A 27,432-nucleotide genomic window follows, 5' to 3' on the forward strand; every position below is an offset into this window, starting at 1 on the left:
CATTCTCGCACGGTTCATGGGCAATATCCATGTGGTCAATCACATTCGACTCCCCTGCAGTGGCACAAATGAACTTTCGAGGGCTAAACACCACACTACGACTGTCTCCTGTGTGCTGTACTCGGACCAAAGAAACAAGACGAAGGAAGAAATGGCCCACCTTCCACTCCGGCATCAACCCCAAAGATTCCGAAAGAGAGATGTTGAAGGCTTTTCAATCAACGATGATCGCCGGCAATGCTCGAGAGTGAAACTAACAATGGTAAGAGAATCGGAAGATTCGGCCTGTTGTAAAAATCAGGAAAAATCATCCAGGTAAGATCCACCGGAAAGATGGACATGGGAGAGAGCGGGAGAGAAAACCCACGCAACACATGTGGGTGAGCCAGGTAACGAATGTCTAGGTGGTGAGGACCAAAGGATCAGAAGTTCAGAATAAGCACACGACAAGGCATTGCGGAGAGGGGAAGACTCTTCATTCGGGTTTCATTAAGGTTCAATTTGTGCAACAAACTCCAAATATTACATTATATATAGGTAGTACTTGGGTAATAAGCCTCCACTACCGGTTTCAAGACAAACCTTACCTGGGCAATGTCAGTGTTTTCAGGATTCTATGCTCCGCCCGTGGAAATCCATTATTGTTCAATATCGACCTCGATCGTACAAAGTACAAACGATTCTCATCAGCTACCCAAATTCCAAGCCTCGGTAAGCCTCAATTCTAGAAAGAGTATATCTACGCCACCATGCATGGCCGGCACACCCTCTTACTACACTTGGAAGACCCAAAAACCATCATATGTAGGTACAAGGACTGACTAAGAGTTCGACAGATGTGAGGGAATGTAGAGGTGTGTAGGCTCGGTAGGTCGTCAATCAGTCTAGGGTAATATGCAATAAATCTCACAAATCATATCAATCACATCAGAGCCCGTCAAATCTTTTCTTCTTTCCTTTCAGCTGAAGAATTATATATATCCATATATATATATCGTTCCGTTAATAACAACATGAAACTATTCCTAAAGGGTTTAAAGAAAGAAGATACACAATCTACCTGAAATACCAGATGGCCCATACATAAACCCAGCTCGGCGCATCCACTCGCCAACTAGTAATTCTAGCTCGATGCTACCAAAATTGAAGCTCCATACTTAACATACTCTACCCTGTGCCGGTCTATGGGTATCCTTTTTAGATGTATCAATTCGATTTCTATGTCGAATACTCTCCGCCGCCATCTTATTAAATTTCTACTCTATTTGAGGCAATTTCCGAATTGGAGGTTTCATCACTTGGCCTTTCCCCATTTGGGTTTTTTGACTTTTTATCCCATACCATCCATACACAACTTCTCTTTCGACAAACTTTGGCTATGATACAATATTTCAATCTCTCCTCCATCAATTCTTTTCATCAACAACAAATTCCTGTTTCTCATCTCCGCAACCCCCTTCATCGTTAACCACGGACAGACCTCTTGATCTCGCCAGCTCCTGTCACCGCGGCCCCACAGTTCAAAAACTCGCCTCGACATCCGTCGAAGGAGAGAAAGTTTGGTTCTCAAAACGCCATATTAAACATCAAAGAACCCGGACAGGACGAACGCCTAGATTCCAGGCCCAGAGAGACACTTCGGACGTATTGTAGTATCAGAGAAACCTTCAGAATCCGGCTTCTTCACGATTCTTCCGCAAGTCCAAAGATCCCAAACGATGCACCGCTCAAGAAGCCGTTGAAGTTCCTACAAAACTCTAATTTATCTAACTCGCTTTGTTTCTTCTCCAACACTTCCGAAATCATGGACACTACTCTAATTACTTTCATGTTGTAAGTAAAGTCGTTTTTGTTTCCTCTTTGAGCTCAAACTTCAGCATTATATCACGTGTTTTGCATGCGCATTGATCATCCCTTGATACATCATTGGGGCGAGGGAAAGTTTGTTTCCTGAAAGCCATCCACTGCCTTGGGTCCATGCATTACTTGGAATAGATTTGGTAAAGTTTGCCGGTCAGGTCTGGGCTTCATGTCCACTGGAACTCGCGGAGAATATAGCCGGTTTCAATCTAAGGCACGTTGCACATCCTTCTCTCGCGAGCGTAGAAGACCTTTCTATTGTAGAACCTTCTATCACTACATGGACTTTCGTCACAACTTGGCATGACGTTTGTTGTGCAGATGCTTTGGCATTGCTAGTGACATTAGTTGTCTTCGAAACTTTGGCATGCGAGACGCAGCTCTAGTCGAACTTTGCTGCTCTTGCTTTGCCAAGACATGAGATGGATATCTCTGGTAGACCGTGTCCGAATATGAACATAAGAGGCCATTCTGCTGCACCCATGGACAGAACATATCTTTTTTTTTCATAATAACTAAGTCTTAACAACTAATTTGACGCTCTATTTAGTCAAGCAACACCTAGAACACAATCAGTCCACCTCATCGGATCTTGGGATAATTTCACCAAACGATATCCAATGGAGCGAGATTCGAGACGCTCTCGTGAACAATGGCGAGGTTGTCACACATTTGACGATATCATCTGTGATGGCCACGGAAATGGTTCCTTGAAAAGGACTGGTGGTTTGAAAATGGCATCAACATACTATTACTATGTATGTTAATAACCCAAACACTGAAAGAAAAATACTTACAATTTTAGTATGAGCTTGATGACGGCATCGAAGTCCATGACACAGCTATACCCTCCACTACTACCTGTCCTTATATGCCAGGTCAACCAGTTAATATCCTCTGGGTACCAGTCGAAGTCTCACCACCACGACTTCGAAGTGGTTCCATGGATTCTATAAATATTACAGAAGTCAAAACAATGAATCCTGCCGATAAATTTATGACTCCCCGTGCTCCTCCATCGAAGCCAAATGCTGCACGATCAGCCTCATTATCGTCTTCAGGCGCAGAGGTCACGGAAAAGCTATGTTCTTGGGCAAAAGATGGAAAGCTTGGATGGGCAACAAAACTCTTTTCGGGCCGTCGATCACAATCTTCATCGCCTGCTCCACCACTTTCTTCAAGGCGATCATCTGAGCCCGATATCAATCAAGCTACTACACGAAGTAGTTCTTCATCAAACTCAAACACTATTCATCAATCTAGCCCGACTCGATTCGAACCAATTTCAAGAACACCGTCTTTTACTAGAGCGCACGATTCTGTGCACAACAGTCTTATGTCTCTTGGTATACCTGAGGAAATTTCAGAAGACTGCGAAGATGATGACAACTTTGCCACACAATTTAAAGAACTTGTCTATGACGACAACGACAGTATCACCAGATTATCCCCAGCGCCATCTCGCCGACAACCATCACCAACTTTTAATCCTCACAAGCCACTGCCACGACTTCCAAATGATGCGTTTACATCTCCTATTTCATTACCTCTTCCTCCAAACCTTACTCTGAATCTACCAATGTCCCACTTCTCTGTTTCCACCGCATCAACGGCTCTTACTTCACCAACGGACTCTCATTTCGGCTTCAGCGATACATCATCAATGTTCGATTCATATGATGAAAGCGATTTGAATGAAGAAACGGGCGATACTTTCACATATAATCCAATGATTTCAGAGGTGGAAAAGAGGAAATTTATAGGGTATAGCTTACCAGATGAAGATATTGCTTCGGAACAGACTATTCGCAAGACTTCAAATTCAATATCGAAAACAAATACTAATGATTCTTATCCTCGCGATTCGGGCTTCGCGAACGGAATCCAAGAAAGCAGCGCGAAAACAGGAGGAGGAAGTGCGTTGGCAGATTTCTTGGAGGATATGGGCTATCTGGGCGAAACTATCCGTGATAAATGAAGGGTGTGATAAAAAGACGGAAGATCAAGTATTGGAGAGAATGTGTATGAATATTAGGTTGTATATATATGATGATCGGGACGACCGGATGATATTCTGGCATTTTGGGCGGTGCTACATTTTGCAGTTTAGCGGGGAGTTTTTGGGAATGGCCTGGGTATATACATAAGATATGGACATGTATACAGGAAGGACGTGGGGGAGGATGAAAGGAATGGAAAATATTGCAAAGCTGGTCTTGCATGCATGTATCAAAAGATGGATGGAAATGGGCCCAAGAAGTGAATGAGGGGGATAATAGATGAGATAGATTAGTAGGGTGGTTATACTCGAGTATATATCAAACTTTAATGAGATACTTATAAAACCACACAAGTCATATGAATAAATGACAACTTGCATGAATGAATGACGGAAGGAAACATAACAGATTGCATTTCTAATAAGTGGCAACATAAAAGAGATACAAACGGAGAATTCAATATCACGTGAACAAATCTCGTACCCCATAGATCTTGGCTTCATCTCGGTCTTTTAACTGGCCGAATTCTGAGACCGGGTATATACGCGACCAATCACCATTATGACAAGGTTGAAAGCCTTGCATTTGCATTTACATCAAATATCCGTATAAAGTCTGATATGCGGAGATGCGGGGAAATAACGCTTGTTGGGCTGCACGGGTCAACACACGTAGATGGTACGAGCTGGTGAAGATTGGATGTTTGGTTCAAGATGTTCGATGTTTCTTCTCATTGGGTATTTCTGTTGTTTTAGCTCGAGCGAAAGGTGTGACCATATATCAAGGTGCCTGCTAGGAGACAGAAGATAAATATCGACAGCAGGAAACATTGAAATGCTATGGATTCTCAGTTGAGGGAAGATGGCCGGGCTACAGAAAATTCTCAAGGGAACGGCAATGGTAACGGATCCTTGGAGGTTGAATATAGTGTGTGATTCATTAAGCGCTCTACATTTATATATAATGTACGTACGTGAAAGTGTAGAATTGGACTGATGGTACGATAGATGGCAGTGGAGATACGCAACAACAAGAAAACTATGCGAGAATAGCAAGATTCAGATGCACGAGTTGCGAACAAACATTTGGGAGAATAGAACATCTAACGAGACATGAGAAGAGTCATACAAAGGAGGGATGGCTGAGATGTGAAGCTAGGGGGTGTGGGAAAAGTTTTTATCGGATGTGAGTTGAAAAGTTCTGTCCACAGATCATGTATCAATGGATATGACTAAAGATAATTGCTAATGTTCAAAGTGATGCTTTACGTCGACATGAATTGGTTCACAAGAAAGCAAAACGAAGTTTGCTAGGAAGAGGAGCTAGAGCTTGTTCGGCTTGTGCACTAGCAAGAAGAAGATGTAGTGGGGGAAAGCCTTGCGAGGCATGTGTGAAAAGATCACTTGAGTGTACTTTTCCTTCATCGTCTGGTGCTATGGCCAACGAAAGACGTCGAGGATCCAATGGGTTATACGACAAAGTTTCAAATGAAATGGGCTTGGTTGAAAATGGTCGAACTGGGGAAGGAATCACGAGTCCGCAATCTCCAGTTTCATGGTCACATGTTGATTCACCGCTCAATCCGCAAATGAATACTAGATCTTCGATTGGTAATTACCGTTCAGAGTTTGGGATGGAGAATCTGGATGTTGCTAGTCAACAGATGAATATGCAAATTATGGGTTCTGGTATTCATCAACCATTCGGTCAATTTTCTCCGCCAAACCACCCAACAGGAAATCACATGTCCGAAGATGCTCGCGTAAACTCGACTACATCTCGTAACCATCAATCAACTTCGTCTTCGATGCTACCCCTCCACTCAATTATGGACCTTGATGAAGCTGCCAACTCGTTATTGGTTGGAACGAGTCAGCCTTCACATCAGCTACATATCCAAGATACAGGTCTTTCTGAAGGTTTGCCAGAAAGTGCTGGTTCTTGGACCCAATATAATGTATCATCCATCAACTGGCTACCTTACGATTGGGCTCCGGACTATCAACTAGATGATGATACAGTGAGAATGATTGATGATGGGGCAGATCTGAATGGCTCATCGCCTATTAATGTCCCAGGAGAATCTATGCGAAGACCTACATATTCAACCAACACGACAATTTTTACACCGTCTCCACAAACCCAAGCGCAACTGCATATGGATAATTCTCCTAATCCAACAATATCTAGTGAAGGTGCTTCAACAAGTCCTCACTCTTTGACTACACAAAGCACGGGTAGATACTATGTTGATGGGCATGGCTCAAGATTACCTCGTATTCGAAAAGCTCCATCCGAGACTGCCAATTCATGTCCATCAATATCTCATGCCTCGGTCGATGGTTTGAACGGGAGATTTGCTTTCCCAGTCGATGATACCAATGACCATTCCTCGGATTATAGACAGTTACCACATGAAATCTACAGCATTATTCAAGATGCTTTCGAAAAAACATGCATCGAGAACTCGCCATATTTCACACCATTCCAATATACACGATTCCCATCAGTGCATAAACTGAGCCGCTTTATAGCTCACTATGTCGACTCTTTCCACCAAACATTACCATTTACTCACTTGCCATCTTTCAATATTTCAACTTCTCATTGGCTTTTTCTTCTGGCTATGGCGGCCGTAGGAAGTCATTATCATGGTAATGGAAATTATGCAAAACCCATGCATGAATTTCTCCGACGCGCAATAATGTCAGTCAGCAATGATGGGGATTCGAGGTGTGCGAAAGTAATGATGATACAAATTAAACTTCTAAACTGTGTGGGCATGATGTATTGCGGTAGCGATGAGTTATCACAGGCAGCGAAATCGTATCACAGGGATCTTAATGATTTCTGTTGTAGTGAATGGAAAACTTTGAATCAAATACCGAGAACTGCAGTGTCACAGACAAGTTCAAATGATACGGAACAGGCTAATAGAGAATGGAAAGAATGGTATGATGCGGAAAGTATACGAAGGACAGGTTATTGTATTTGGGTATGTGTTTCTATCTCCATGTTCATATGTCAAATTCTTACGCTCTCCAGCTCCTAGATAGCATGTGGTACTTCCACTTTCAAGTTCGCCCCAGCTTATCACTAGATGATAGTTCGGTATCCTTACCGTGCCAGGAAGTTTTGTGGGAAGCAGAATCGGCAATTGAATGGCAACAACTTCTCAGCTGTTCTTCATGTACGTATCCAGCGACCCCCTTCACCCAATCCTACTATTCTCACAATTCACCTGACAGCAAGCTCTACCCTCCACAACGCCCTCCAGCGGATGTACACCGAAAAACGGTTACTGTCCTCCACGGGTGAATTCTCCCGCATCCTTCTCATCCATGGTCTTTTCCGACGTACCTGGGAAGTCTCAAACTACCTCTCACAACCCCTCACCCAATGGACTCCTGCCGCCTCAAAATTACCCTTCCAGCACACCACCTCGATTCCCATTTGGCTACCAGGTATCCAAACATATACAAATTGGCGCAATTCCGCATGCGATTGTTTGGATATATTACACTGGCATGCAAATAGTGTCATTGGAGCTGCAAGTGGCATGGAACATCCCACCGTTCTGCATTTACATTTAGCGAGGGTGGTGCTTCTCACTCCTTTTCTACATATTCTCAAACTGGCAGAATACCTCGCCTCTTCACAAACCACTCCAATTTCACATTTGGGCGATCCAGATCAAGAGATCGAGGACGAGATCCTCCAATCACGCAGTTATGTAAAAAGATGGGCGACAGAAGATCAGCACAAAGCACGTTTAGCAATCATTCACGCAGGCGCGCTTTTTTGGCACGTGAGAAGATTTAGTATCGATGCATTTTACGAGGCGGAGGCTGTTTATCTAGCGACGTTGGCGCTTTGGGCTTATGGCCTATTTGCGGAATGTAAAGGCGGTGTTTATCGTAGTGAAAGGAATGGGGAGAGATATAGTAATACGAGAGATGCGCTGGAAAAAGTAGATGGGGAAAGACGAACGGAAAGAGAAGAAAGGGATGAGGATGAGGAGGAGGAAGAAGAACAGTTTTATAATCCGTATCCGAGCTCGATGCAACTTGATCGGCCGGCGGACGATGAGCTGGTACAGCTTTTTGTGAAGAGGGGTCAGGGGATGAGGGCGCTGGTTATGGGGGTGGGGAATTTGTGTGCGGGGGAGGGGAAGGGCGCGAGGAGGATGTTGGGTGAGGGGAGGAGGGTTTTGGATGGGTTGGGCGGGCTGAGGTGGGGGGTGGGGGGGAGGCTGGGGGAGAGCTTGGGGAGGATGATGGGGGGAGGGGGGGTGGGATAGGATGGGATAGGATAGGATAGGATAGGATAGGATAGGATAGGATAGGATAGGATAGGATAGGATAGGATAGGATAGGATAGGATAGGAGGGAAGAGTGGTAATTTGAAGAGGTTTTTGAGAATGGAAATGAGAATAAGAGGGAGTCTGGGTTAGAAGAAATAGGGAACGGAGAACTCATAGCGTCTCGCGAGCGGATTATAATTTATTTGATCCACTGGAGTGAGATGGATAGATAGGTGGACAGACAGATATGAGGGAGGTACCGTTGAATCGATTTGTGATTTGGATGTTTTGAAAGCTGATTACATTGGAGATATTGAAACTTTGGTATGTATGTATATGAGAAGAGAAGAGAAGAGAAGAGAAGATTACAGGCAATGTTGTATCTAAGTTGTATTGTAGGTCCTGGCTAGTTGATAATAATGTATTTTGTCTGTTTAGAGTGAGTGAGCGAGTGAGCGAGCGAGCGATGTATGGGAAGAGTTGATCTTTGTGTGATATGATATGATATGATATATGGAGGCTAGCTTTCTCGACAAATGTATTACAATGGTAGACTCATGAATTAAGGGCATTCATTCAATCATTCATTCATAAATTCACACACACACACACACACACACCCAGTAATGAAAAAAAAAAAAAAAGCCAACGCAAAGCCATCCAGCATCCAGCATACAAAATCTAGATACTTTGACCATCTCCACACTATGAAAACCACACACAACCACACATTCAAGAAATCATATATTAAATCCAAGAGATAATACCTAGTAGACAATTACAATACCATTCAGCCACTACCACCACCATACACAAACTCCTTCTCAGCCGGTCTATGTTTCCAAAGTTTTCCCATACCAAACCGTCGTTTCGGAGGCTCTGCCCGATACGGCGCTAATGGAAATGCCACCACGGTGGGATAGTATCGAGAATCATTATCATGTGATGCAACACCAGCACCAGCACCAGCACCGGCGAGTAGTCGCGCCATTTTGGATTCGGGGATTTCGCCGCTATATGGATGGAGGCGATAAGCGATAGTGTTCTTGGGAAGATGTAGATGGGATATTTGTTTATGAAAAAAAGGAAGGAAAAGGAAAAAGAGTAGAAAATAGCTAGAACCCTACTTACAGTTTTGTGCTATCGGAAGCAAACGAGAAGCCTGATTTTCGATTTTCGACTGCGGTTTTGGGTGGCGACTCTTGTTTTTCAAGCAGCGTGATGGGTCGCGACGTTGCTGGCTTCTCTTTGTGTGTTGATTTCGTCAGAGTTGATTTCTGGGTTCGGGTCTTGGATTTTGGGAGATCGTTTTTGGTGGGTTTGGATCGGATCCAACCATTTTTTGTGGCTGGTCCCAGAGCGGTCGGTTGGGTGGGTAAGGTTGGAGGAGGATTACGATGTCGTTTTCGACGATGGGGTTTACTTGGGTTTACAGTGTCATGAGATACGAGTGATGAAGAAGATTTTGATAATCGCTTGGAGAGATTGTCGAGGGTATTGATTGCTTCCGTGCGTGATTTGTTCGAGAGTTTTATGAAGAGTTCTTGATCGGCAGGCTTGACTTTGCCCCGAGAAAATAATACTACCGCGGAGGTGAAAGCAGTGTTTAGTCGTGACAATATGGTAGATAGTGAAGAGCGGGCTTTCGCTGGCTTGAAATGAGAATGTGGAGCTTGCAAACATCAGGGCTTTGATTCATACCATCACCGTCAGAGAATTTAGGACCAGACTTGATAGATTCTCTCGTATATGCCTCTCGAATATCTGATCTGGATTGTTTGAATGACTTGATGAGAAGAGTTTCTTCGCAATTGTCATGATCGGTCTTTCCACTGCTGCTTTTCTGTCTTTTGCGACGAGCTCTGAGAAGTCTTATGCCACTGGTAAAAGTACCGAGTAAAGTAGATACTAATTCATCTAGTTCGCCCATTGTAAAGTAAGACACAACTTGTGTTGAATGGGGTGGAATTTGGATATATACTATTGAAATTCAAAGATCAGATACACATTAGTGAGAGAGGGAGAGATGTATCAGCATGCTAGGTATCTCGGATGTTAATTGATTGGGCGACAGTCATGTTCTTGCCGCCCATGATTTCTGCCCCACTTGCCGGCGATATCCAATAGGAGCACCTGATGAAAGGATGTAATGGAATTTTGGTAAGTTAATATACATGTGACCGTGTGAATGGAGAAACTCTTCGTGTATACATACACAGTTCGAGCTATCATCATCTAGATTGCGCAAAAGTCCTTGTCATTTTAGCCACTTTGAAAGTTTGGATGGGTGAAACTTGTTCAAGGAACATTGGGTAGGTAGTGCGAGACTATTCAAGGCTAAAGTAAATATATTGTCCATCGAAAAGTTGGATGCCGGAACCCACTTGGATCCTTGGAGTTTGATATTGTATAAGTGCAGGTATAGAGAAGGAGTCATTTTTACCACGTGACAACCAACGTGAAAACATAGTACAATATGAGGTTATTCGGAATTGAAGATTACAACGAGAGCAAATCGATCAAGAGAAGATTGAACACTGCAATCCCCTACGATCTGGATTGACAAAAGTAAAAGATGAATGCCTGATCACGTGGGATTGGCAGATGAGATGAAGACCAACTGTCTCAGATTGTACTGGACATATGCCGTCCGAACAACACCCACCCTGACAACGTGGGGGGTACCTTATCAGGATAAATATGTTGCACCTATATATGGCGACCAACATGCCTGCCGATTCCAAGCAGTGTACCAAGAAACTATCTCATCACAGACTTTTGTCAAGTTACACTCCAATCAAAAGCCACCCAATGCTTTCTGAATTCTTGACCACTATGGTGTGCGAGGATGGGGTGGATTTGCTATCTCCTTGCGGGAATTATCGGTGCCACTCAAGACAACTTTCGATATCGGAGAGACGGGGGACTGGCTACGAGCCGCAGACCCCACGTTTCTCATACTGCGTTGCACAATTCGTGATTCGATTTGCAATATCTTGGAGCATCTGATGATAGGTTCATGGTACAAGGGGAGCTTGGCGGGTTTTCTGTAATGCCGTATTCACATGCGTATTTGTATTTATATTGGAGTCCTTCAGATCGGTCACAATATGATTGAACATCCGGGAGTTCGGAGTGCGTCAAGCTCGACCATTTTCGGTCGGTATCGATGCGGTTGCAACGCGGCAGGTTTTGTCGAGCTGTCGCGTAATATGGTTTGATAAGAGGGTCTTTATGACAATATGTGTGGTGTAGCTGTTAATCTTATCACCAAGGTATCTGCTTTGTTGTATAGGTGAGGTGAAAGAACACCGCCTAGAGATTGTCAAAAGTCTTGGATTATTTCGAGCTCAATGCAGAAAAGACTGTTGCGGTTCGTCCCGCTTCGCCGTTTTGCTTTAGTACAGTATACCCGGGGTGGCAGAGAGAATTCATCTATATGCTTGCAAAACTTGGTGCAAGCGTGGGGATTTCTCCAGAATCTAGATCAATCCCACAAGTGTCCACCTTCCTGCATAACTATATCTATCTTACGATATGGTTGTATTCTGTTTTGGACTCTGTTTCTTTTCTGCCGGGAACTTTGATTGAAATGAGGGAGGCAAGGTAGTATCCCGCATGAGTCTTTTAACTAGTCCCGATGGTTGATTTCGTTTCACCCGCATTGGTCGTACATATCAAATGGCTAGGGGTGCTTATCTTCAGACCCTGTACACCCTTTACTTTTGTAGGCTTGTTCACTGATAACCCCATACCAATTAACATCAAATATGAGCCAGAATGTTCCGCACATCATGAAGCACCTTTCACAAATTTCAGACTCTCTGAGTACCACAAAAAGTTTGATCAGCTCGTGGAAGTCAACGCACCCCAATGACATTTCGGGACGTGTAACAAACAATTAAGACTGATATTTGACGGATGAACGTTGACGGAACTGATGTTAGCCACTCTGAATCAAATTATCGTTGCAATAAACTTTCTTAGACCCTGATGTCGAGTTTCCTCCTAAAGTATTCTAGTTTTTAAAGCATCAGATGCTACGAGCATGTCCGAGCCCCATTGCGACAAAACTCATACAGATGATTCACATCTTCCCAAGGGTAGTTGCAGATTCATTCTCCTACATCCTGAATCAAAGCAGCTGCGATGCGCGTGCGTCGGATTTGCATCCAACCGATCAATTCCAGGCAGTTTGTGTCATTGCGGACACCAGGCAGTATATCACAATTCAGACCCAGAATGTTCTGGTAGAGAAGAATTAGATGCGTTGAAGTTGAGGATTGATACTCTTGAGAAGGAGCTACATCGAGAACGGCGTATAGGGAGAGGTGGCTTGCTTGACCGGCTTGTAAAATTAGAAGAGCTTGTAGAAAAGGAAAATTTGGAACGCGAAGTTGAAATACGAAATATTCATCGTGGCATCGGCGGACTTTGGCAGAACGTTGGCCTCTTGAACAAGCGAACACCATATTACGATGATCGAATCGAAGGATTAGTAGATGACGTACACAGAATTCATGCTAGGATGATCGAGTTGGACGATGCGTCAATGAAAGTAGAGGATAGAGTAGACACTCTTGAGAATACCTCAGCACGAACTCTCACACCTCCGAAGAGGGCTCAACGAAGAAAAGCGTCGACGCCTCCTGCTGCGAATTTGCAGATTGCAATTGAGAATACGACAAAGTCTGGGGAAGGCGATGCTATAGGGAATTTTCAAATGCCCATGAATGGTTTTGCATCAGGTCAGGAATTCCTGGAAAGAGATCTTTCGGGTGATCGATGTGAGGCTCGTTCATGGACTGTACACGTCTCCCTTATGCCCACATCATCCCAGCCTTTCCCTTTTGAAAAAGATACGGCAGCTTACAAAAGGTGCCTATCTCGAGGGTTGCATCGAAAGATAGTCGTGTCCGACACATATAGTGATTGTTTCAAGGAGGCCGTGAGTTCTGCTTTTGCGCCAGTCCTACGAGGAAGGCCTTGGCAACCCCTCGTGGCCAAAATCTGTGATGTTAAGAATTTGAGGGGCCTTCCGATGCTTCGACAACTAGACGCACAGTTAGTGAGTATGCCTTGGAGCTTTTCTTTCGCTTGTATCGGCGATACTAACGTCAACCGAACAGGTCTCCAGTGATTATGATGTTAAATTCTTGAAGGACTATTGCGCTGTCCTTGACGGGTCTGGTAAAATTGAAGACTTATATATTGCGATGACCGAAGATACAATAACTTGGGTCGAAATGCGCGAGCTCGAGCAATTTCTTCCAGGATTGGAGTCTGCATGGTCCCATAGTACGTACCTTGATGGAGCACTGATAGATGTACCACTTCAAGCAATGAAGGATGAATCTAGTAAGGCCACGGCCTCCAAACAGAAACCGGCAGACAATATGTTGCTATCATTACCAGCTGCTGAACATTCGCCATCGAGCATAATGCTAAAGAGACATGCGTCAAGGATATCTAGAACGCCAAGCTTCGACTCATCAATTGAAGGAGAAAAGCCTAGAACAAAATTGAGGCAGCTCTGCAATGGTGCAGGGGTGGATATAGGCAGATGTGCTAAAATTGTCTGATGGAATTTCAAGTCTCGTCGGAAGTCTTTGAGACTATTAACCACCACTTCCATTAAACGTCTGATTGTTGATGTGCTGTTCGCTCGAGATCACAAGTCTATGGAACAGGTTCCTCAAATTAAATATCAACCTTATACAGTGTGGTCGAGAAATCCTATGAGGATCAAGCATAATTCTCAATGTACTTTAAGACACTAGAATAGACAAACAGCTACACATTGGAGCACGTCTTGCATCTGCACAAAGACCACAGAATAGAGAATCAATAGACTTTGACGTGTTGTTGGTATTCTTTGGTGCAGAGCAAAGGAGAGAAGACAATTGGTTCGCAATTCTAACAGGCTCAGCAGGCCCAGAGTACCAGCAACTTGGAAAGAAGATCGAAGTTTAGGTATCTGTGGCAATCTCTCGAGAATCTCTGAAGATCAGAAATGGAATGAGATGATACGTCTAGCCACTCCGGTACCCAATTCAGATACATCCCATTGGAGACATACTTGTGTCGTCTAGCTGTCCCCCTTTTTGTAATAATATACCGCGGCGCGCACTGTGAAAAGACATCAAGGTTAGCATTGGGCTTGATTGAATAGTTACGCTTTAGCAGAATGCCCGATTCTCCTTTTGTCTCAACATAGCTCTTAAAGCGGACTTCTTGCAGCGGACTTCTTCGCGTAACTTAAAAACGGATTCCCTCTATCCTGGTATCCTTGTTGTGCCATTCTGCAAGGCTACCATTGTCTCTGGACGCTTCTAGCTGTTAGGAATACGGGTGGGTGAGATCACAGTTGCAAAGAAGTGTTAAAACGTAGAATTCATCAAAAGTAGACCATGCGTCCGGTATATGCAATGTAGAGGTTGAGATGAGCTTCTTGGTAAGCCAAAAGCATGTTTGGATATAGTGGGAGTACAATGCAAGTGATTATAAGACGATTCATCATCAAGAGACCTGGCCAGCCTCGAGCCAGCGCAAAGACCATGTATCATGGCCTTAGGCATCAACAGACAAGGCTGTCTACACCCTTACGCTCATCGCACTTCGGAGATAAACTAGCATGACGTTCCTCCACCTGAGGGGCAGCCAGACCTCAGCCTAATGGACAACAACCTTTCATCACATCTTTCACAACCAATTCTTCATACCATCAAAAGTATTTACACCAAGTGTTTGGAAATACTTGGAGTTCCATCAATAAGAGAACCACAGGTTTTTGCTTTGGTTCTCTTCTTTCCCTCGGAGTGTTTCCCAATTCCCGTTTGTAACCTTAATCTTACAACTCTTTGAAGAAGATTATCGTCGTATAACGGCACACAAAACTACATGACTACAATTGCAATCGCCAACAAAATTAAGAGCACTACTCTTGATATCCCCCCTTTTCAGAACAGGATAATCTTCACGGTTCCTCGCACCTAAAATTAAAGGACCTCGGGATCGTTCCTTCCTGTGTTGCTATACTAATTGTGCTCGGCACCTCAGTTCATTTAAACTTGTGTATATTCTCGCATACAATGGATATAAATTCCCCAAAGCGTCGCAAGCTTAGCCAGAGAACTCCCGACCAGGCGCAGACGGCAAAAGGAAAAGGAAAAGAAGTCATGACGGTGACAACAGGTAGGTTCTAGGACACATCCTCGTAATACAATTCATTGATCAAAGTAGGTCAAAATGGCTGGCCACCCCATAGACTCCCGGTGGAGATCTTCAATCTCATCATCAAGAATCTCCCTCGATCCACCATCCATAAAATGCGATTGGTAAATCATGAGTTTGAAGCAAACGTCTCCGAATACCTCTTCAAATATGTAGTGGTTCCATTTAGACCAGAGATTTACGGCATCGCTTCCGAGCCGTCCACTTCTCATAGCTCGATCTTGTTACAAGATAAAGGCATGCGCATCTTTCAAGGTATATAATGATTAACTCTATCAGGTTGGTTTTCAGCGTTACTAATATCCCTTAGGTTTTGGTCGGCACATCAGACACTTTGCTATGTGTATGTTAATTCACCCCTCCAAACATCTTCAATTGCTAATAACTTAATTAGCCTTCGAAGTTGATATTGCAAAGTTGACTAAACCTCCCGTAAAGCATAACCACGACACAATCACAACTTTCTGGGGTTCTTACAAATGGCCATTCCAGGAATATAATAGATATGCACAATTAGAGGGTCTAGAACAGAAAGCTGACGAAACTCGAACGATGACAAAAGCATTTCAATTCGTTGTAGCAGCAGAAGAACTTGGCCTATCCATCGATGGAGGATTGGGATGGCTTGCTGGTCCAGACGTCAACCACAAGGTTATTCAGCGTGGCGAGAAACCCGCGGTGTTTGGATCAACAAGATTCGAACCAGAATCAGAACCTGCGCCAAAGCAGAACATGCGACCGCATCAGGTCACTCCACCTTTCCGAACAGAGCTTTTGAACGACACACGTTCACTACTTCAAAGAGTCTTTCAGGAATCAGGATACGGTGGCGAGCAAATTAACCAATATCTCAGCCTCTCTCACCCCAACGGAGGCCCAGCGAGTGCACATACACAAGATGGAGTCCCTCATGCGCCCTCCATTCCTTATACTGATTTTGAAGAGGGCATTGCTCGTATACTCGGAAACCATTTTGGATCTGGCAATCCTGCAGTTGTAGACGAAGAAGAAGATGATGATGATGAAAGATTGAACGCCGAGGATAGAGTTTCGACTGATGGTGAAGACGAGAGTAATGGTCAAAGTGAAGGCAACGTTTCCAGCAATGTTCCTGAACGCTCTGGATTTAACGCCGCCCTAGGTCGCAAGCCTAGGTTAACATCAAAGGGCATTCCTCTAAAGCCGAACGATCTCACCTGCGCACAAAAAGAGATGTTACTTGAACTTGAATGGGCTCAGCGAGCATTCATGCAAACTTTTACTATTGCCGTTATCGATAGTCCAGTCACATTTGCCGGTGTTAAGAAACTTACCATCGCCCGCTTGCCAAACAGACACTTGCCAAACCTCATTCGCGACGATTTTTGGAATAGCCTACCAAATTTGTTGGAGCTATCTCTAGGCATTATTCCCGACTGGCGTGAACTTGTCAAACTCCCTACCAGTTGGGTTCAAGATATCAAGTTACGTCCATCTAAGGCTGTCACTGGCGTCTTTCAGCTTCTCTCCAAACAAATATCTCGACGTCAGCAAATCGAGTCTTTACATTTTGAATGGGTCGGCGGTGGAGAGTATGCTCCTGGTCTCTTCTGCCGGAACCAGCATATACTTGCTGCTCCCATAGTATCAGATTCAATGAGCATGGTTAGTAGAAAAGGGGAGAAGGAAGTTCTGTCGCTACCCTATATCAAGAATCTGTCATTGAAAAACTGCTGGTTAAGTCCTCATTTATTGACGCGCTTTGTCAATGATCTCAAACAATGCAGCCTTGAATCCTTAACACTTGATTCGGTTTCATTGACCGCCTTCATTCGTCCTGGACAACACCCAATGCCTCGAGCAAATCACCAGCAGAATGCTTTGGCACAAGCCATGGCGGTAGATATGGCGGCAAATATGGGCTTCGCCAATAACCATCATCTTGCTGCACATGCCGCGTTGTTTCCGCCCAACATGCCTGCAGTCCCACCATTTCTAGCAGCAGCGCCCCCAGCCACGCAGTTGCCAGTGGTCACAACCAATTCAAATTCCCAACCAGAGTGGCTCAATGAACCTCGCAATGGTTCCTGGGCTCAGGTTATTGACAATTTGTCTCCTGGTATTAGGCTGGCAGATTTGCGCCATTCCAACGAATCTAGTGCAGAGCCCCAACCCAAAACTCAAAGTAGTTTGAAACAACTCGTTTTCAAGTCATGTGGATATGCCCGACTTCCTCTTGAATTCAATCAGTCAGCAATTCATGAAGGTGGTGGTGAGCAGCGGGGATCCGTACCTGCTGGAGTAACAAAGAGGATCAATGACTATGAGAGCATCATGATGAAGCCGGGTGACAGCCTACTTGCTTCAATCACAAATGCGATGAGCGATCTTGAAGTCGAGGTTCTACAAAATGTTTGGAACATGACTCTTGGTTGGGGAAATTTGCCTACGCAGTTAACGACTGAAGCAAATCATGATGGGATCCTACGCGCAGGTCTTGGAAGATTCAATGGATTCATTGTAGCTGCAGCTCCAACTTCAGCTTCAGCTCCTGAAGTTTAATTTGATGCATCAATAAATTTTCTCATATTCTACAAGGGCACAAATTGCAATTACCTTGTCATTGTACTAATCCTACTGGTACCACAATAATTTCTTTCTTTGGGGTTTGTTTGTGTGGGATAAAGATGTCTTAGGACGGATTTATTATCTTATACAAATATTTCTTGTATACTACTACCTTTTTTCTCTCTCTTGGAGCAGCATGGCGGGGTCATTATGGCATGGCACCAAAGCATAACGAATGGGTTCTTAATATTATCTTCAATCCGCATTTCAGGTTGCATATTAGGGTAAACAATTGGTCTCACGGCTTATTATAATATGGATTGGACGGGAGTTTCATATGGAAAATCATTGGGGAGGGAGTTCAGCGAAGACATCGGATGATTCAAGATCACAAATAATTGTGTTCAACAACATTGATTGGATCAGATGCACCTTCTGTATCACAGATTTGCTGATATCTATCAATCATTGGATTGTTGACATGAAATATTTTATGGCGCTTTGGGAACTGATATGAGTGATGACGACGAAGATAGTCAGGCAATTCTTGTTACTCTGTAGGATTAGTGTATAGTAATAGTACATAATGAGAATTTATTCAAATTATGTAGTGCGTTGATGTGACGTGATTGCATGCTATGATAATGATGAGTTCAAGGTGTTTGGTGGTCTGGACAGCTTCCGATATACGAGAGCATTTCAATACTTGGAATGAATTCAACAGTTCAAACCATTTGAAATCGATCCAAAGCCTTTGATTCTTAGATTGTATTCAAGAAGGCTATTGGAAACCCCGAGTACGTTTATTCTGATAATGAAACACCCTAATCTGATTCCCTTTCTCATTCCCTTTTCGTATTCTTACTCTCTTGTCTTTTCTCTTTATCTTCGTTTTTGGTGTCTTATCAAGATGGTATTATTGATTGTCGTTGGGGATAAACTCTAGGTTGTGAATTGTTTGGGAGATTAGACGGTTGGTGATGGTGATGGTGATGGTGACGAGGGTGTGAAAGGAAGGGAGGAAGGGAGGAAGGGAGGAATGTGGGTATGGATTTGGATAGTGCTGGATTAGTGGGGTGAGTTAGATGGGATGATGGAGTGATTGAGTGAGAGGTGGTCGTGTTTAAGGGGAGGTGGAAATGGAAGAGGAGAGGAGAGGAGAGGAGAGAAAAGGAGAAAGGTGGGTGAGTGCTTTAGGGAGTGTGGGAGATGGGTGATGGCATGTTTGAGTGCTGAATGAATATAGAGTGAGGTGATGAAGGCCTCTGGACAGGAGGGAGCTGAAAGGGCTGAATAAGAAAAGATGGGTAGATACTGGGGATCCCGCAGAAAACTCGGTATCGAATGAATCTACGCTAAGAGTAACAGTTATAAAGAAGAGTAACAAGCCACCTAATAAGCTCCTGTTCGTGAAAGCTCAAGGACCTCTGGGCACTATACAGTGTGGACTTGCTATGCTGTATTGAAAGATACTAAGCTATATTTGATGGGGCGTAAACGGGGGTTGGACATGCATGGGTAAAGCTGATAGCGAGGAATCCAGAATCCAGAATGCAGATCGTATTGCAGGTATTGAAAGGTTGGTTGCTGTGTTCGATTCTAGCGATAGGAGCTGGACGTGTGTATTGAGGATGTGAGACGGGTCGGGCTGCAAGTAGATATGGTCTAAGCTTGGGTATCTAGGCATGGAGAGCTGGGATGCAGATGCTGTCGATGCCGAGATCTACTTTGGCTATTGCTAAAAGCCAACTGCCGCTCTGTTGATGAACGATTAGTTGTCAACCGTTTTAGAATGATCTAGGCCCACGTCTCGTGAAAGAGAATTGAGATTTGCATGTAGTGGATAGCGTCTGATCTGACCTGGAGCTTGAGGTTTCTCCGACTCCCATAAGATTGTGCCTGACTTGGCAGTGCTCGAGAACAAGTGCAAATATATCACAAGCACCCGTGGCAAGAGTCAGAAAAATTCGTCAAGAGGCAATTAAATTTTCTGCAAGTATTTCATTTAATGGTTCATTTATAGTGCAGCAATAAGTCACCTGTACAAGCCATCCATTTTTTGAAATAACCTTGTATGATGACCTTCATATCAATGCCCATTCGCGCAAACCCCAGCCAACCATAAAAAGAGAACATCTATGCAGCAGTGATAGCTTGACGGATACGAGCACCACGTTGTCTTGAAGACAAGTGTGCGGTCTCACGTCCAGCAACGGCCTCGGACTTTTGAACAACTTCCTCTCCTTCGGTCAAGATCAATTCGATGTGGCAAGGATTTGACATGTATGGGTTGATCTATTAAATATTAGTATTGGGTATATCGTAGACTTTCGATGTGAACTTACACGACCGTGAGCACGGTAAGTTCTACGACGTTGCTTTGGTGCTTGGTTAACTTGGATGTGCTTGACGATCAAGTTTCCGGTATCGAGACCCTTGGTATCGGCGTTGGCCTCAGCGTTCTTCAAGAGACCGAGGAGGAACTCGGCGGACTTGACTGGCCATCTAGCACGGGTAACACCGAATTGCTTTCCTATTGAAATATCCCTATCAGCCTCCCGATCTTTTCTAATCCAAAATTCTCGATTCCCTTCTGATATCAATGCTCGAACATACCTTGAGCAGCACGTCCAGTTCCTCCGGCGTATCTTCTCATGGCAACAGCCTCCTTGTGTTCTTGAACGTTCTCAAGGAACTTGACGGCGCGCTGGAGCTTCCATCCCTACGCAGTATTAGTATTTGTCGAATCGTAAAGGTTTCGAAAACTTGCGTTGATAGCTTGTGCTGTCTCACGGGTATTCTTGAAAGAAACACGGAGGTAAGAACCGCGGGATCTGGCGCTCTTGGCCGATTCTGATCGTAAAGTCAGCAATTACCCATGGGAGGTAAGTTTTTCGGAGGCAAGCAAAGTCGATTGCATTTTCGTACCTATCTCAGTAGCAGCGTATCGTACCTATAAACAGACATCTTCATTAGCCATGTATCCAAGTAAAAACTGTGTATCCAAAATATAATGATCCAGGTAGATCTTCCGTCACCAGCGCAATCTGCGATGTACCCAGTACAAAGAGACTAAGAACTCGACTCAACAGTGCCAGATTTCTTTGCAATAAAATCCTCCCACCACCAGAGATATCTTTACAGAACTCTCCACATCAGTTGAGCCAAAGATCTGGCTCGGCGACTTCGAATTTCCCTGTAGTCGGCCCCTCCATCACCCAAGTCCCCAATTGTCGATTTTCCAACATCTAATTGTCGCAATTGATTCCAAACAATCGTACATCCTCCAGAGTAACAATAGGAAACACATTCAACGTACCATCTTGACGTTTGGTTGCTGCGGTCGTTAGTACGGAAAATTTCGGTATGATCTTGATGCTGTAAATTTTTGGGAGTTCCTTCCGTTTTGGCTCGCTTGATTGTAGTTTGCCCTAAGCACATGACTTGCCTAAGCCAAATACGGAAAGCGCGCTAAAATCGACTTTTGCACTTTCCTGAAGTGAAGCGAATTGTATGAACTTTTTTGACCTCTTGAACTTTCTGCCTCTCGAAACGCCTCTCGACACCATCGACAATTCCAGATACCGTCGCCCAAAATGTCACTTGTTACGTGCGACACCCAAATTTCCCTTTTTTCAAGACCGAAATGCTGGAAATTTTGTTTTGCGACCTTTAATGAGGATGCGCTTCAAAATGATGGTTTCTGGTCCCCCAATTTCGACGATTTACTGACAACTTGTTTACAGCGGGGAGAAGTCCAACTTTCAATACATTCTGCGTCTGCTCAACACCAACGTTGAGGGAAAGCAGAAGGTTATGTTCGCTTTAACCAAAATCAAGGCGAGCATTCACCATTCCTATCGCCTAGTTTTCATTCTAATTCCATTTTAGGGTGTCGGACGTCGTTACTCCAACTTGGTCTGCAAGAAGGCTGATGTCGATCTCAACAAGCGGTATGGAACACACTAGACACGATAGTAGAAGGGCGAAGGACTAATCAATCACAGCGCTGGTGAACTCACCTCCGAAGAGCTCGAGAGAATCGTTACCATCATCCAAAACCCAACCCAATACAAGATCCCATCCTGGTTCCTCAACAGACAACGCGATATCGTCGATGGTAAGGACTCCCAAGTTCTCGCTAACGGTGTCGACTCCAAGCTCCGTGACGATTTGGAACGCCTCAAGAAGATCCGTGCTCACCGTGGTCTCCGTCACTACTGGGGTCTCCGTGTCCGTGGACAACACTCCAAGACCACTGGTCGCAGAGGTAGAACCGTCGGTGTTTCCAAGAAGAAGGGAAACTAAATATTTGCGCTTCTGGGATTTACGGTTGGGTGGAGTGTGGCTTTTGCGATGGACTGGTACTTTACTTCTGGCTTAACAGCTTCTACAGCATGATGCTGTTACTGGGCATGCCCCAGGGAAATCAGTTCATGAAAAGGAAACAATAAATCATCAATGGCTTCACTATAATCTTTTGTGCTTTCAGAACAATGTGCCAAGATTAATTTTCAGGTATGCCCACGAATTATGAGAGCTGTTTTCACAAAGAATTTGGAATTCAAACGTCCCAAAGCCGTAATTGAAATTGCTACCTCTGCATACAAATAGGGGCGTTGATGTATTTTATGCTACCCCTTCGCCTATTATCGTTTCCATTTAAGGGAAGGAAGTAACTTGTTTTTCAATGGCCCTCGAATTCTAGATTTGGAAGGAGCAAGTGGCAACTATTGGAGCTTATATTTGCATCACGTTTTGTTCTTAACGAACTCTACCTTTCGGCTATCTACCAAGAAGTCTTTGAAACTACAAATTCCACAGTGATATATCTAGTTTATATGACCCGTATCATTATTCGCTTGTGTCAAAATGCTGTAATCATATCTGCTAATGTGCACGACGTAACTTTCTTTGATTCTCAAAATGACAAACCAATCAACATACAGGATATATAACCACAAGGTAAAATGTAAACTACTTTTGCTACCCCTAACGCCATTCTAGACCCGCTAAATGATACCAGACCCAAGTTGCAACAGAAGACTTGGACCCTTTAGTCTTCATGAGTAACAGCCATATCCAACACCTCAACTCTGCCCTGTCCCTTCGTCTCCGTACTGATGAAATCTCCTATTCCCTTGAAGGCACCAGGTTCTACAAAGCCTACTACCTCCCACTCTGCACCCATCACATCCTGAGTCTCGACCTGCTCTACATATCCCAATACTCTATCCTTGACCGTCTCCTTCTTATCACCCTCTCCCTCATCAACGGATTTTGGTCCAGGAGCCTTAACAACCTGCTTTAGAATCTTGGTAGGCAGGGTAACTCTCAACCTCATCCTTGCTCTCGCGACTGGAATGGGCTGGTGAGCAATCAACGCCTTCATCGCTTCCAACGCCTGACTCTTTGCGCTCTTTGTAGCCACAACACCCGTCCAAGCATGTTCCCTCGCTCTCGGTATTGGCTTTGCCTCTCCTTCTTCTCCCGTCGTCGGGGTTGCAGTTTCGCTGCCCAGATTCTTCTCTTTTTCCTGTGCTTGCGAACCCTGCGAACTGAGCATCTCAAGTGCTTTCTCTATCATTCCGGTGGTGTACACGCGCTTCGACTTTGGATCCACCAGTTTGCTGGCTACGATACTGATCACTTCGTTGTGCACTCGCTCCAGCTGTGCATGACGTTCTTTCTCTCCCACTTGTAACTCTCCCTTGTTTAATATTTCGAGAATGATGTCTTGGACGGGAGTATCTTTTCCAAAGGCCTTTGCTAGATCGGCCGTCGGTGCAGTTTGTCCTCGCGAGACATTGAGGAAAACGTTAGGAATTTGGAGAACATTGTCGATGTCTTTTTCGTTGCCGGACCGCCATTCGAGTACTTTGTTCTTGTAGCAGGCGATCTCGAAACGCTTTTTTGCCTTTTTGTAGCGTACCAGGGATACATTTGTGAGTTTGATCTGGTTAGAGGGTTGATTGATGGGCATATTGACGGTTTGTAGGATGGTGTTGATCGCAAAAAAGGAAGTTGGATTGTCTTTTTTTTCTTAATGGCCTTGGAGATTTTTCTTTTTGCGCGGGCTTACCCTTACATCACCCCGCGGGAACGGCTGAGTCACTAGCAACAAAGGCACGGCATGTTCGATATCAAATTCGCCGCCATTTCTGAGCGTCTCGAGCTTATCTACACTTATCTGAGTGGGATGGGGGTGGGAGAACGTCCGGCAGTATTATCATCTCGCACAATATCTTCATCGTGAGTCACAATGAGCCATGCTGGTAATGCGAAGAAGCACAATTCGAACCGGGGCTCCTTTACCGTACAGCCCTCATGTCCATATCTGAATCATGGGTTTATCGGTGAATGAAAGTCTGAGACCAGAGTCATGTGCTCATCGCGGGTACCTTGACAGATATACTATGCAGTGGCGTCAGGGGAATCTGAGACTAGCCCCAGGCTCTGTTGTGATACGCTGGGTTTCGCTGCAGAGGTTGGAAGGATCGGCCCCGACAGCTTCACGTTGCGATGGGACGAAGCGTTCACGGTGATATGTCGAGACATCGAGAGACGGAGAGATGGAGAGATGGAGAGATAACTTGATGCGATAGTTAATATGGCAAGTGCGGGCTGGAACCGTAACATAGATGGTTTGGTGGTCTTTTGATCGATAGTATTAGCCAGACTGGTGATTGTGCGATGCAGCAGCTGTAATTCCCATGGCTGGAGCGATAAGCATCCATCCATCCAACCTCCAACGCCCCAGGGTGCCTTGCTACGTAATCGTAATCGAGGCACGAGCACAGCCAGCAGCCAGCAGCCAGCAGCCAGCAGCCAGCAACCAAGCACAAGCCCAGGCACGAGCACATCAGCAACTTGGGTCGCTCTTGGTTACCCTATTCAACTTGCTCCCCAGTTACCGCCTTGAAACCCTACTATTCAAAGATCCCGTCTCTCCCATCCATCTCTCGTCCTTCTTTCTTCCTTCCTCTTTCCATTCCATCTTCCATCTCTTTATTCTTCGTCACCACATCCGCCTCTTTTGGAAATCATCATATGAAATAGAATAAAAGCACAACAACACTACCGCTGCTACTCTGCATTGCACTTCATCATGAAGCTTCTCGCATCAACCGTCCTTGTGGGCGCTGCTGCGGCATCCATCACGCCCCAACAGCAGGTTCTCCAGAACCCATTCAAATCAGCAACAAAGCCGGTCTCGGATGCCTGGTCTAAATCAATGGAATCTTTGGGTCACCTCACTGGTTCCATGAAGGGCATGACTGCCGAAGCCAAAGCTATCTGGGATGAAGTTTCCATGCTTTTCCCGGAAGCGATGGAAAAAGCTGCCTTCTTCTCGGAACCAAAACCTCATACAAGAAAACCAGATTCTACTTGGGATTACATTGTCAAAGGCGCAGACATTCAAAGCGTTTGGGTCGAGAACTCAAAGGGAGAGAAGGAGCGTGAGATTGATGGAAAGCTTGAGCAATATAACTTGAGAGCTAAGAAGGTTGACCCTAGTAAGCTCGGCGTTGATACCGTCAAGCAATACAGTGGTTATTTGGATGATGAGGAGGATGATAAGCATCTTTTCTATTGTGAGTGTTACTTTTCTTTTGATGACCTGACGATGGAGCACATTTCTTGATCACGACGCCACCACTTTCTTCCGGTATCATTTTCTACTGCGAACAAACGTGCTAATGAGATTTAGGGTTCTTTGAATCTAGAAATGACCCTAAGAACGATCCAGTCGTTCTTTGGTTGAACGGAGGGCCAGGATGCTCTTCTTTGACCGGCCTCTTCCTCGAACTTGGCCCTTCCTCAATCGACAAGAACCTCAAACTACACAACAACCCATACTCATGGAACGCTAATGCTTCCGTCATCTTCCTTGACCAACCGGTCAATGTTGGATACTCATACAGTGGTTCATCTGTTAGCAACACAGTTGCTGCAGGCAAGGATGTTTATGCTCTTCTCACCTTGTTCTTCAAACAATTCCCCGAATACGCCAAGCAAGATTTCCACATTGCTGGTGAATCCTATGCTGGCCATTACATTCCAGTTTTCACCAGTGAGATCTTGTCTCACAAGAAACGCAACATCAACCTCAAGTCCGTTCTTATCGGTAACGGTTTGACCGATGGACTTACACAATACGAACACTACAGACCAATGGCTTGTGGAGATGGTGGATGGCCAGCCGTTCTCGGTGCCAGTGAATGTCAAGCTATGGATAACGCTCTTCCACGTTGCCAAAGTTTGATCCAAAACTGCTACGACAGCGAGAGTGTTTGGTCTTGCGTTCCAGCAAGCATTTACTGCAACAATGCCATGATGGGACCTTACCAACGAACTGGACAGGTGTGTAAAACCAAACAATCCGCGAGGTACAAGATGCTAACACGTTATAGAATGTTTATGATGTCCGTGGTAAATGTGAAGACACCAGCAACTTGTGCTACTCTGCCCTTGGCTGGATTAGCGAGTTCTTGAACAAGGCCGATGTGCAAAAGGAACTCGGTGTTGAAGTCAGCAGTTACGACAGCTGCAACTTCGATATCAACCGAAACTTCCTCTTCCAAGGTGACTGGATGAAGCCTTTCCACCGTTTGGTACCAGGTATCCTCGAGCAAATCCCAGTCTTGATCTATGCTGGTGATGCTGATTTCATCTGCAACTGGCTCGGAAACCAAGCATGGACTGATGCTCTTGAATGGCCTGGCAAGAAGGATTTCAATGCCGCCAAGACCAAGGATCTCCAATTGGAGAGTGGACACAAGACTGGTACCTTCAAGAGCAGTGGTAACTTCACATTCGCTCGTATCTTTGGTGCTGGACACATGGTCCCAATGGACCAACCTGAGGCTTCGTTAGATTTCCTCAACAAATGGTTGAATGACTATACTCTCTAGATCTATAGATATTGGCTATCTTAGATTAGAATATGCATGGATGAGGAATGAAGGAAGCAAATTGTATTTATTGCGATGAGGATGGGCATGGCATGGATGGGAATCGGACACTTTCTTTCGATTGTACTACAGTAACGGAATAACATGGATACATTAATCTAACATATTAAACAAATGAACTTGGAAACTTTTACTCGCTCAGTGACCACCGTCCTATTTGGTTTACTCGGATTGGTTTCCGTTTACTCAATGGACAATGTTTAATTATATGCGAAGTGAGATACAGTCCCTTTGAAAGCTAACCACGAGGAAGCTAGAAAGCGGACATTTCCAGGACCTATGTGTCGAACATGAATTGATATATTGAAACTGCCTAGCATCTAATAATTGTTCTGTCTGGATTGATAGGTGAACATTTACTCATCCGATATCAATTGCGAGATTGAAATGGTCGAAAATGTAAAATCCGAGTTGGAACATTCACACATCTGACTGTCAGATTTCGATTGACACATTGAAAGCCTCTGATGCTTGAAAGCAGTTTATCTCTCGAGGTGAAACTTGACGATTGTGA

General features: G+C 44.5%; 9 protein-coding genes across 9 annotated transcripts; 6 read left to right on the forward strand and 3 right to left on the reverse strand.

Annotated features, from left to right (window-relative positions):
- The first annotated feature begins 962 nt into the window (after positions 1-962).
- Positions 963-4,239, forward strand: BCIN_10g04240 (hypothetical protein). The gene is made up of 3 exons (XM_024695612.1): positions 963-1,833; positions 2,411-2,618; positions 2,666-4,239. The coding sequence occupies exons 1-3, from the start codon at positions 1,805-1,807 to the stop codon at positions 3,836-3,838; spliced, it is 1,410 nt and encodes a 469-aa protein (XP_024551406.1). The 5' UTR covers positions 963-1,804; the 3' UTR covers positions 3,839-4,239.
- A 227-nt stretch (positions 4,240-4,466) lies between these two features.
- On the forward strand, positions 4,467-8,642 carry BCIN_10g04250 (hypothetical protein). The gene is made up of 4 exons (XM_024695613.1): positions 4,467-5,045; positions 5,118-6,855; positions 6,906-7,050; positions 7,109-8,642. Exons 2-4 carry the CDS (start codon positions 5,296-5,298, stop codon positions 8,158-8,160), a joined length of 2,757 nt encoding a protein of 918 aa, XP_024551407.1. The 5' UTR covers positions 4,467-5,045; positions 5,118-5,295; the 3' UTR covers positions 8,161-8,642.
- A 79-nt stretch (positions 8,643-8,721) lies between these two features.
- Positions 8,722-10,684, reverse strand: BCIN_10g04260 (hypothetical protein). Its single transcript, XM_024695614.1, has 3 exons — positions 9,865-10,684; positions 9,295-9,811; positions 8,722-9,176 (listed from the first exon to the last, which is right to left on the reverse strand). The coding sequence occupies exons 1-3, from the start codon at positions 10,091-10,093 to the stop codon at positions 8,954-8,956; spliced, it is 969 nt and encodes a 322-aa protein (XP_024551408.1). The 5' UTR covers positions 10,094-10,684; the 3' UTR covers positions 8,722-8,953.
- A 147-nt stretch (positions 10,685-10,831) lies between these two features.
- BCIN_10g04270 (hypothetical protein) lies at positions 10,832-14,679 on the forward strand. Its single transcript, XM_024695615.1, has 2 exons — positions 10,832-13,231; positions 13,293-14,679. Exons 1-2 carry the CDS (start codon positions 12,212-12,214, stop codon positions 13,743-13,745), a joined length of 1,473 nt encoding a protein of 490 aa, XP_024551409.1. The 5' UTR covers positions 10,832-12,211; the 3' UTR covers positions 13,746-14,679.
- A 135-nt stretch (positions 14,680-14,814) lies between these two features.
- BCIN_10g04280 (hypothetical protein) lies at positions 14,815-18,544 on the forward strand. Its single transcript, XM_024695616.1, has 4 exons — positions 14,815-15,357; positions 15,406-15,651; positions 15,707-15,739; positions 15,791-18,544. The coding sequence occupies exons 1-4, from the start codon at positions 15,255-15,257 to the stop codon at positions 17,935-17,937; spliced, it is 2,529 nt and encodes an 842-aa protein (XP_024551410.1). The 5' UTR covers positions 14,815-15,254; the 3' UTR covers positions 17,938-18,544.
- An 827-nt stretch (positions 18,545-19,371) lies between these two features.
- BCIN_10g04290 (hypothetical protein) lies at positions 19,372-21,358 on the reverse strand. Its single transcript, XM_001557400.2, has 6 exons — positions 21,263-21,358; positions 20,872-20,896; positions 20,714-20,796; positions 20,560-20,665; positions 20,289-20,476; positions 19,372-20,238 (listed from the first exon to the last, which is right to left on the reverse strand). The coding sequence occupies exons 1-6, from the start codon at positions 21,263-21,265 to the stop codon at positions 20,080-20,082; spliced, it is 564 nt and encodes a 187-aa protein (XP_001557450.1). The 5' UTR covers positions 21,266-21,358; the 3' UTR covers positions 19,372-20,079.
- Positions 21,359-21,439: 81 nt separating this feature from the next.
- Positions 21,440-22,797, forward strand: BCIN_10g04300 (hypothetical protein). Its single transcript, XM_001557399.2, has 4 exons — positions 21,440-21,553; positions 21,690-21,783; positions 21,835-21,896; positions 21,951-22,797. Exons 1-4 carry the CDS (start codon positions 21,540-21,542, stop codon positions 22,249-22,251), a joined length of 471 nt encoding a protein of 156 aa, XP_001557449.1. The 5' UTR covers positions 21,440-21,539; the 3' UTR covers positions 22,252-22,797.
- A 22-nt stretch (positions 22,798-22,819) lies between these two features.
- BCIN_10g04310 (hypothetical protein) lies at positions 22,820-24,502 on the reverse strand. Its single transcript, XM_001557398.2, has one exon. The coding sequence runs from the start codon at positions 23,924-23,926 to the stop codon at positions 23,000-23,002; it is 927 nt and encodes a 308-aa protein (XP_001557448.1). The 5' UTR covers positions 23,927-24,502; the 3' UTR covers positions 22,820-22,999.
- Positions 24,503-24,696: 194 nt separating this feature from the next.
- On the forward strand, positions 24,697-27,059 carry Bccp4. The gene is made up of 3 exons (XM_001557397.2): positions 24,697-25,538; positions 25,655-26,307; positions 26,358-27,059. The coding sequence occupies exons 1-3, from the start codon at positions 25,052-25,054 to the stop codon at positions 26,856-26,858; spliced, it is 1,641 nt and encodes a 546-aa protein (XP_001557447.1). The 5' UTR covers positions 24,697-25,051; the 3' UTR covers positions 26,859-27,059.
- The last annotated feature ends 373 nt before the right edge of the window (positions 27,060-27,432 follow it).

Source organism: Botrytis cinerea, chromosome 10 (assembly GCF_000143535.2).
Source record: "Botrytis cinerea B05.10 chromosome 10, complete sequence".
Lineage (NCBI taxonomy): Eukaryota > Fungi > Ascomycota > Leotiomycetes > Helotiales > Sclerotiniaceae > Botrytis > Botrytis cinerea.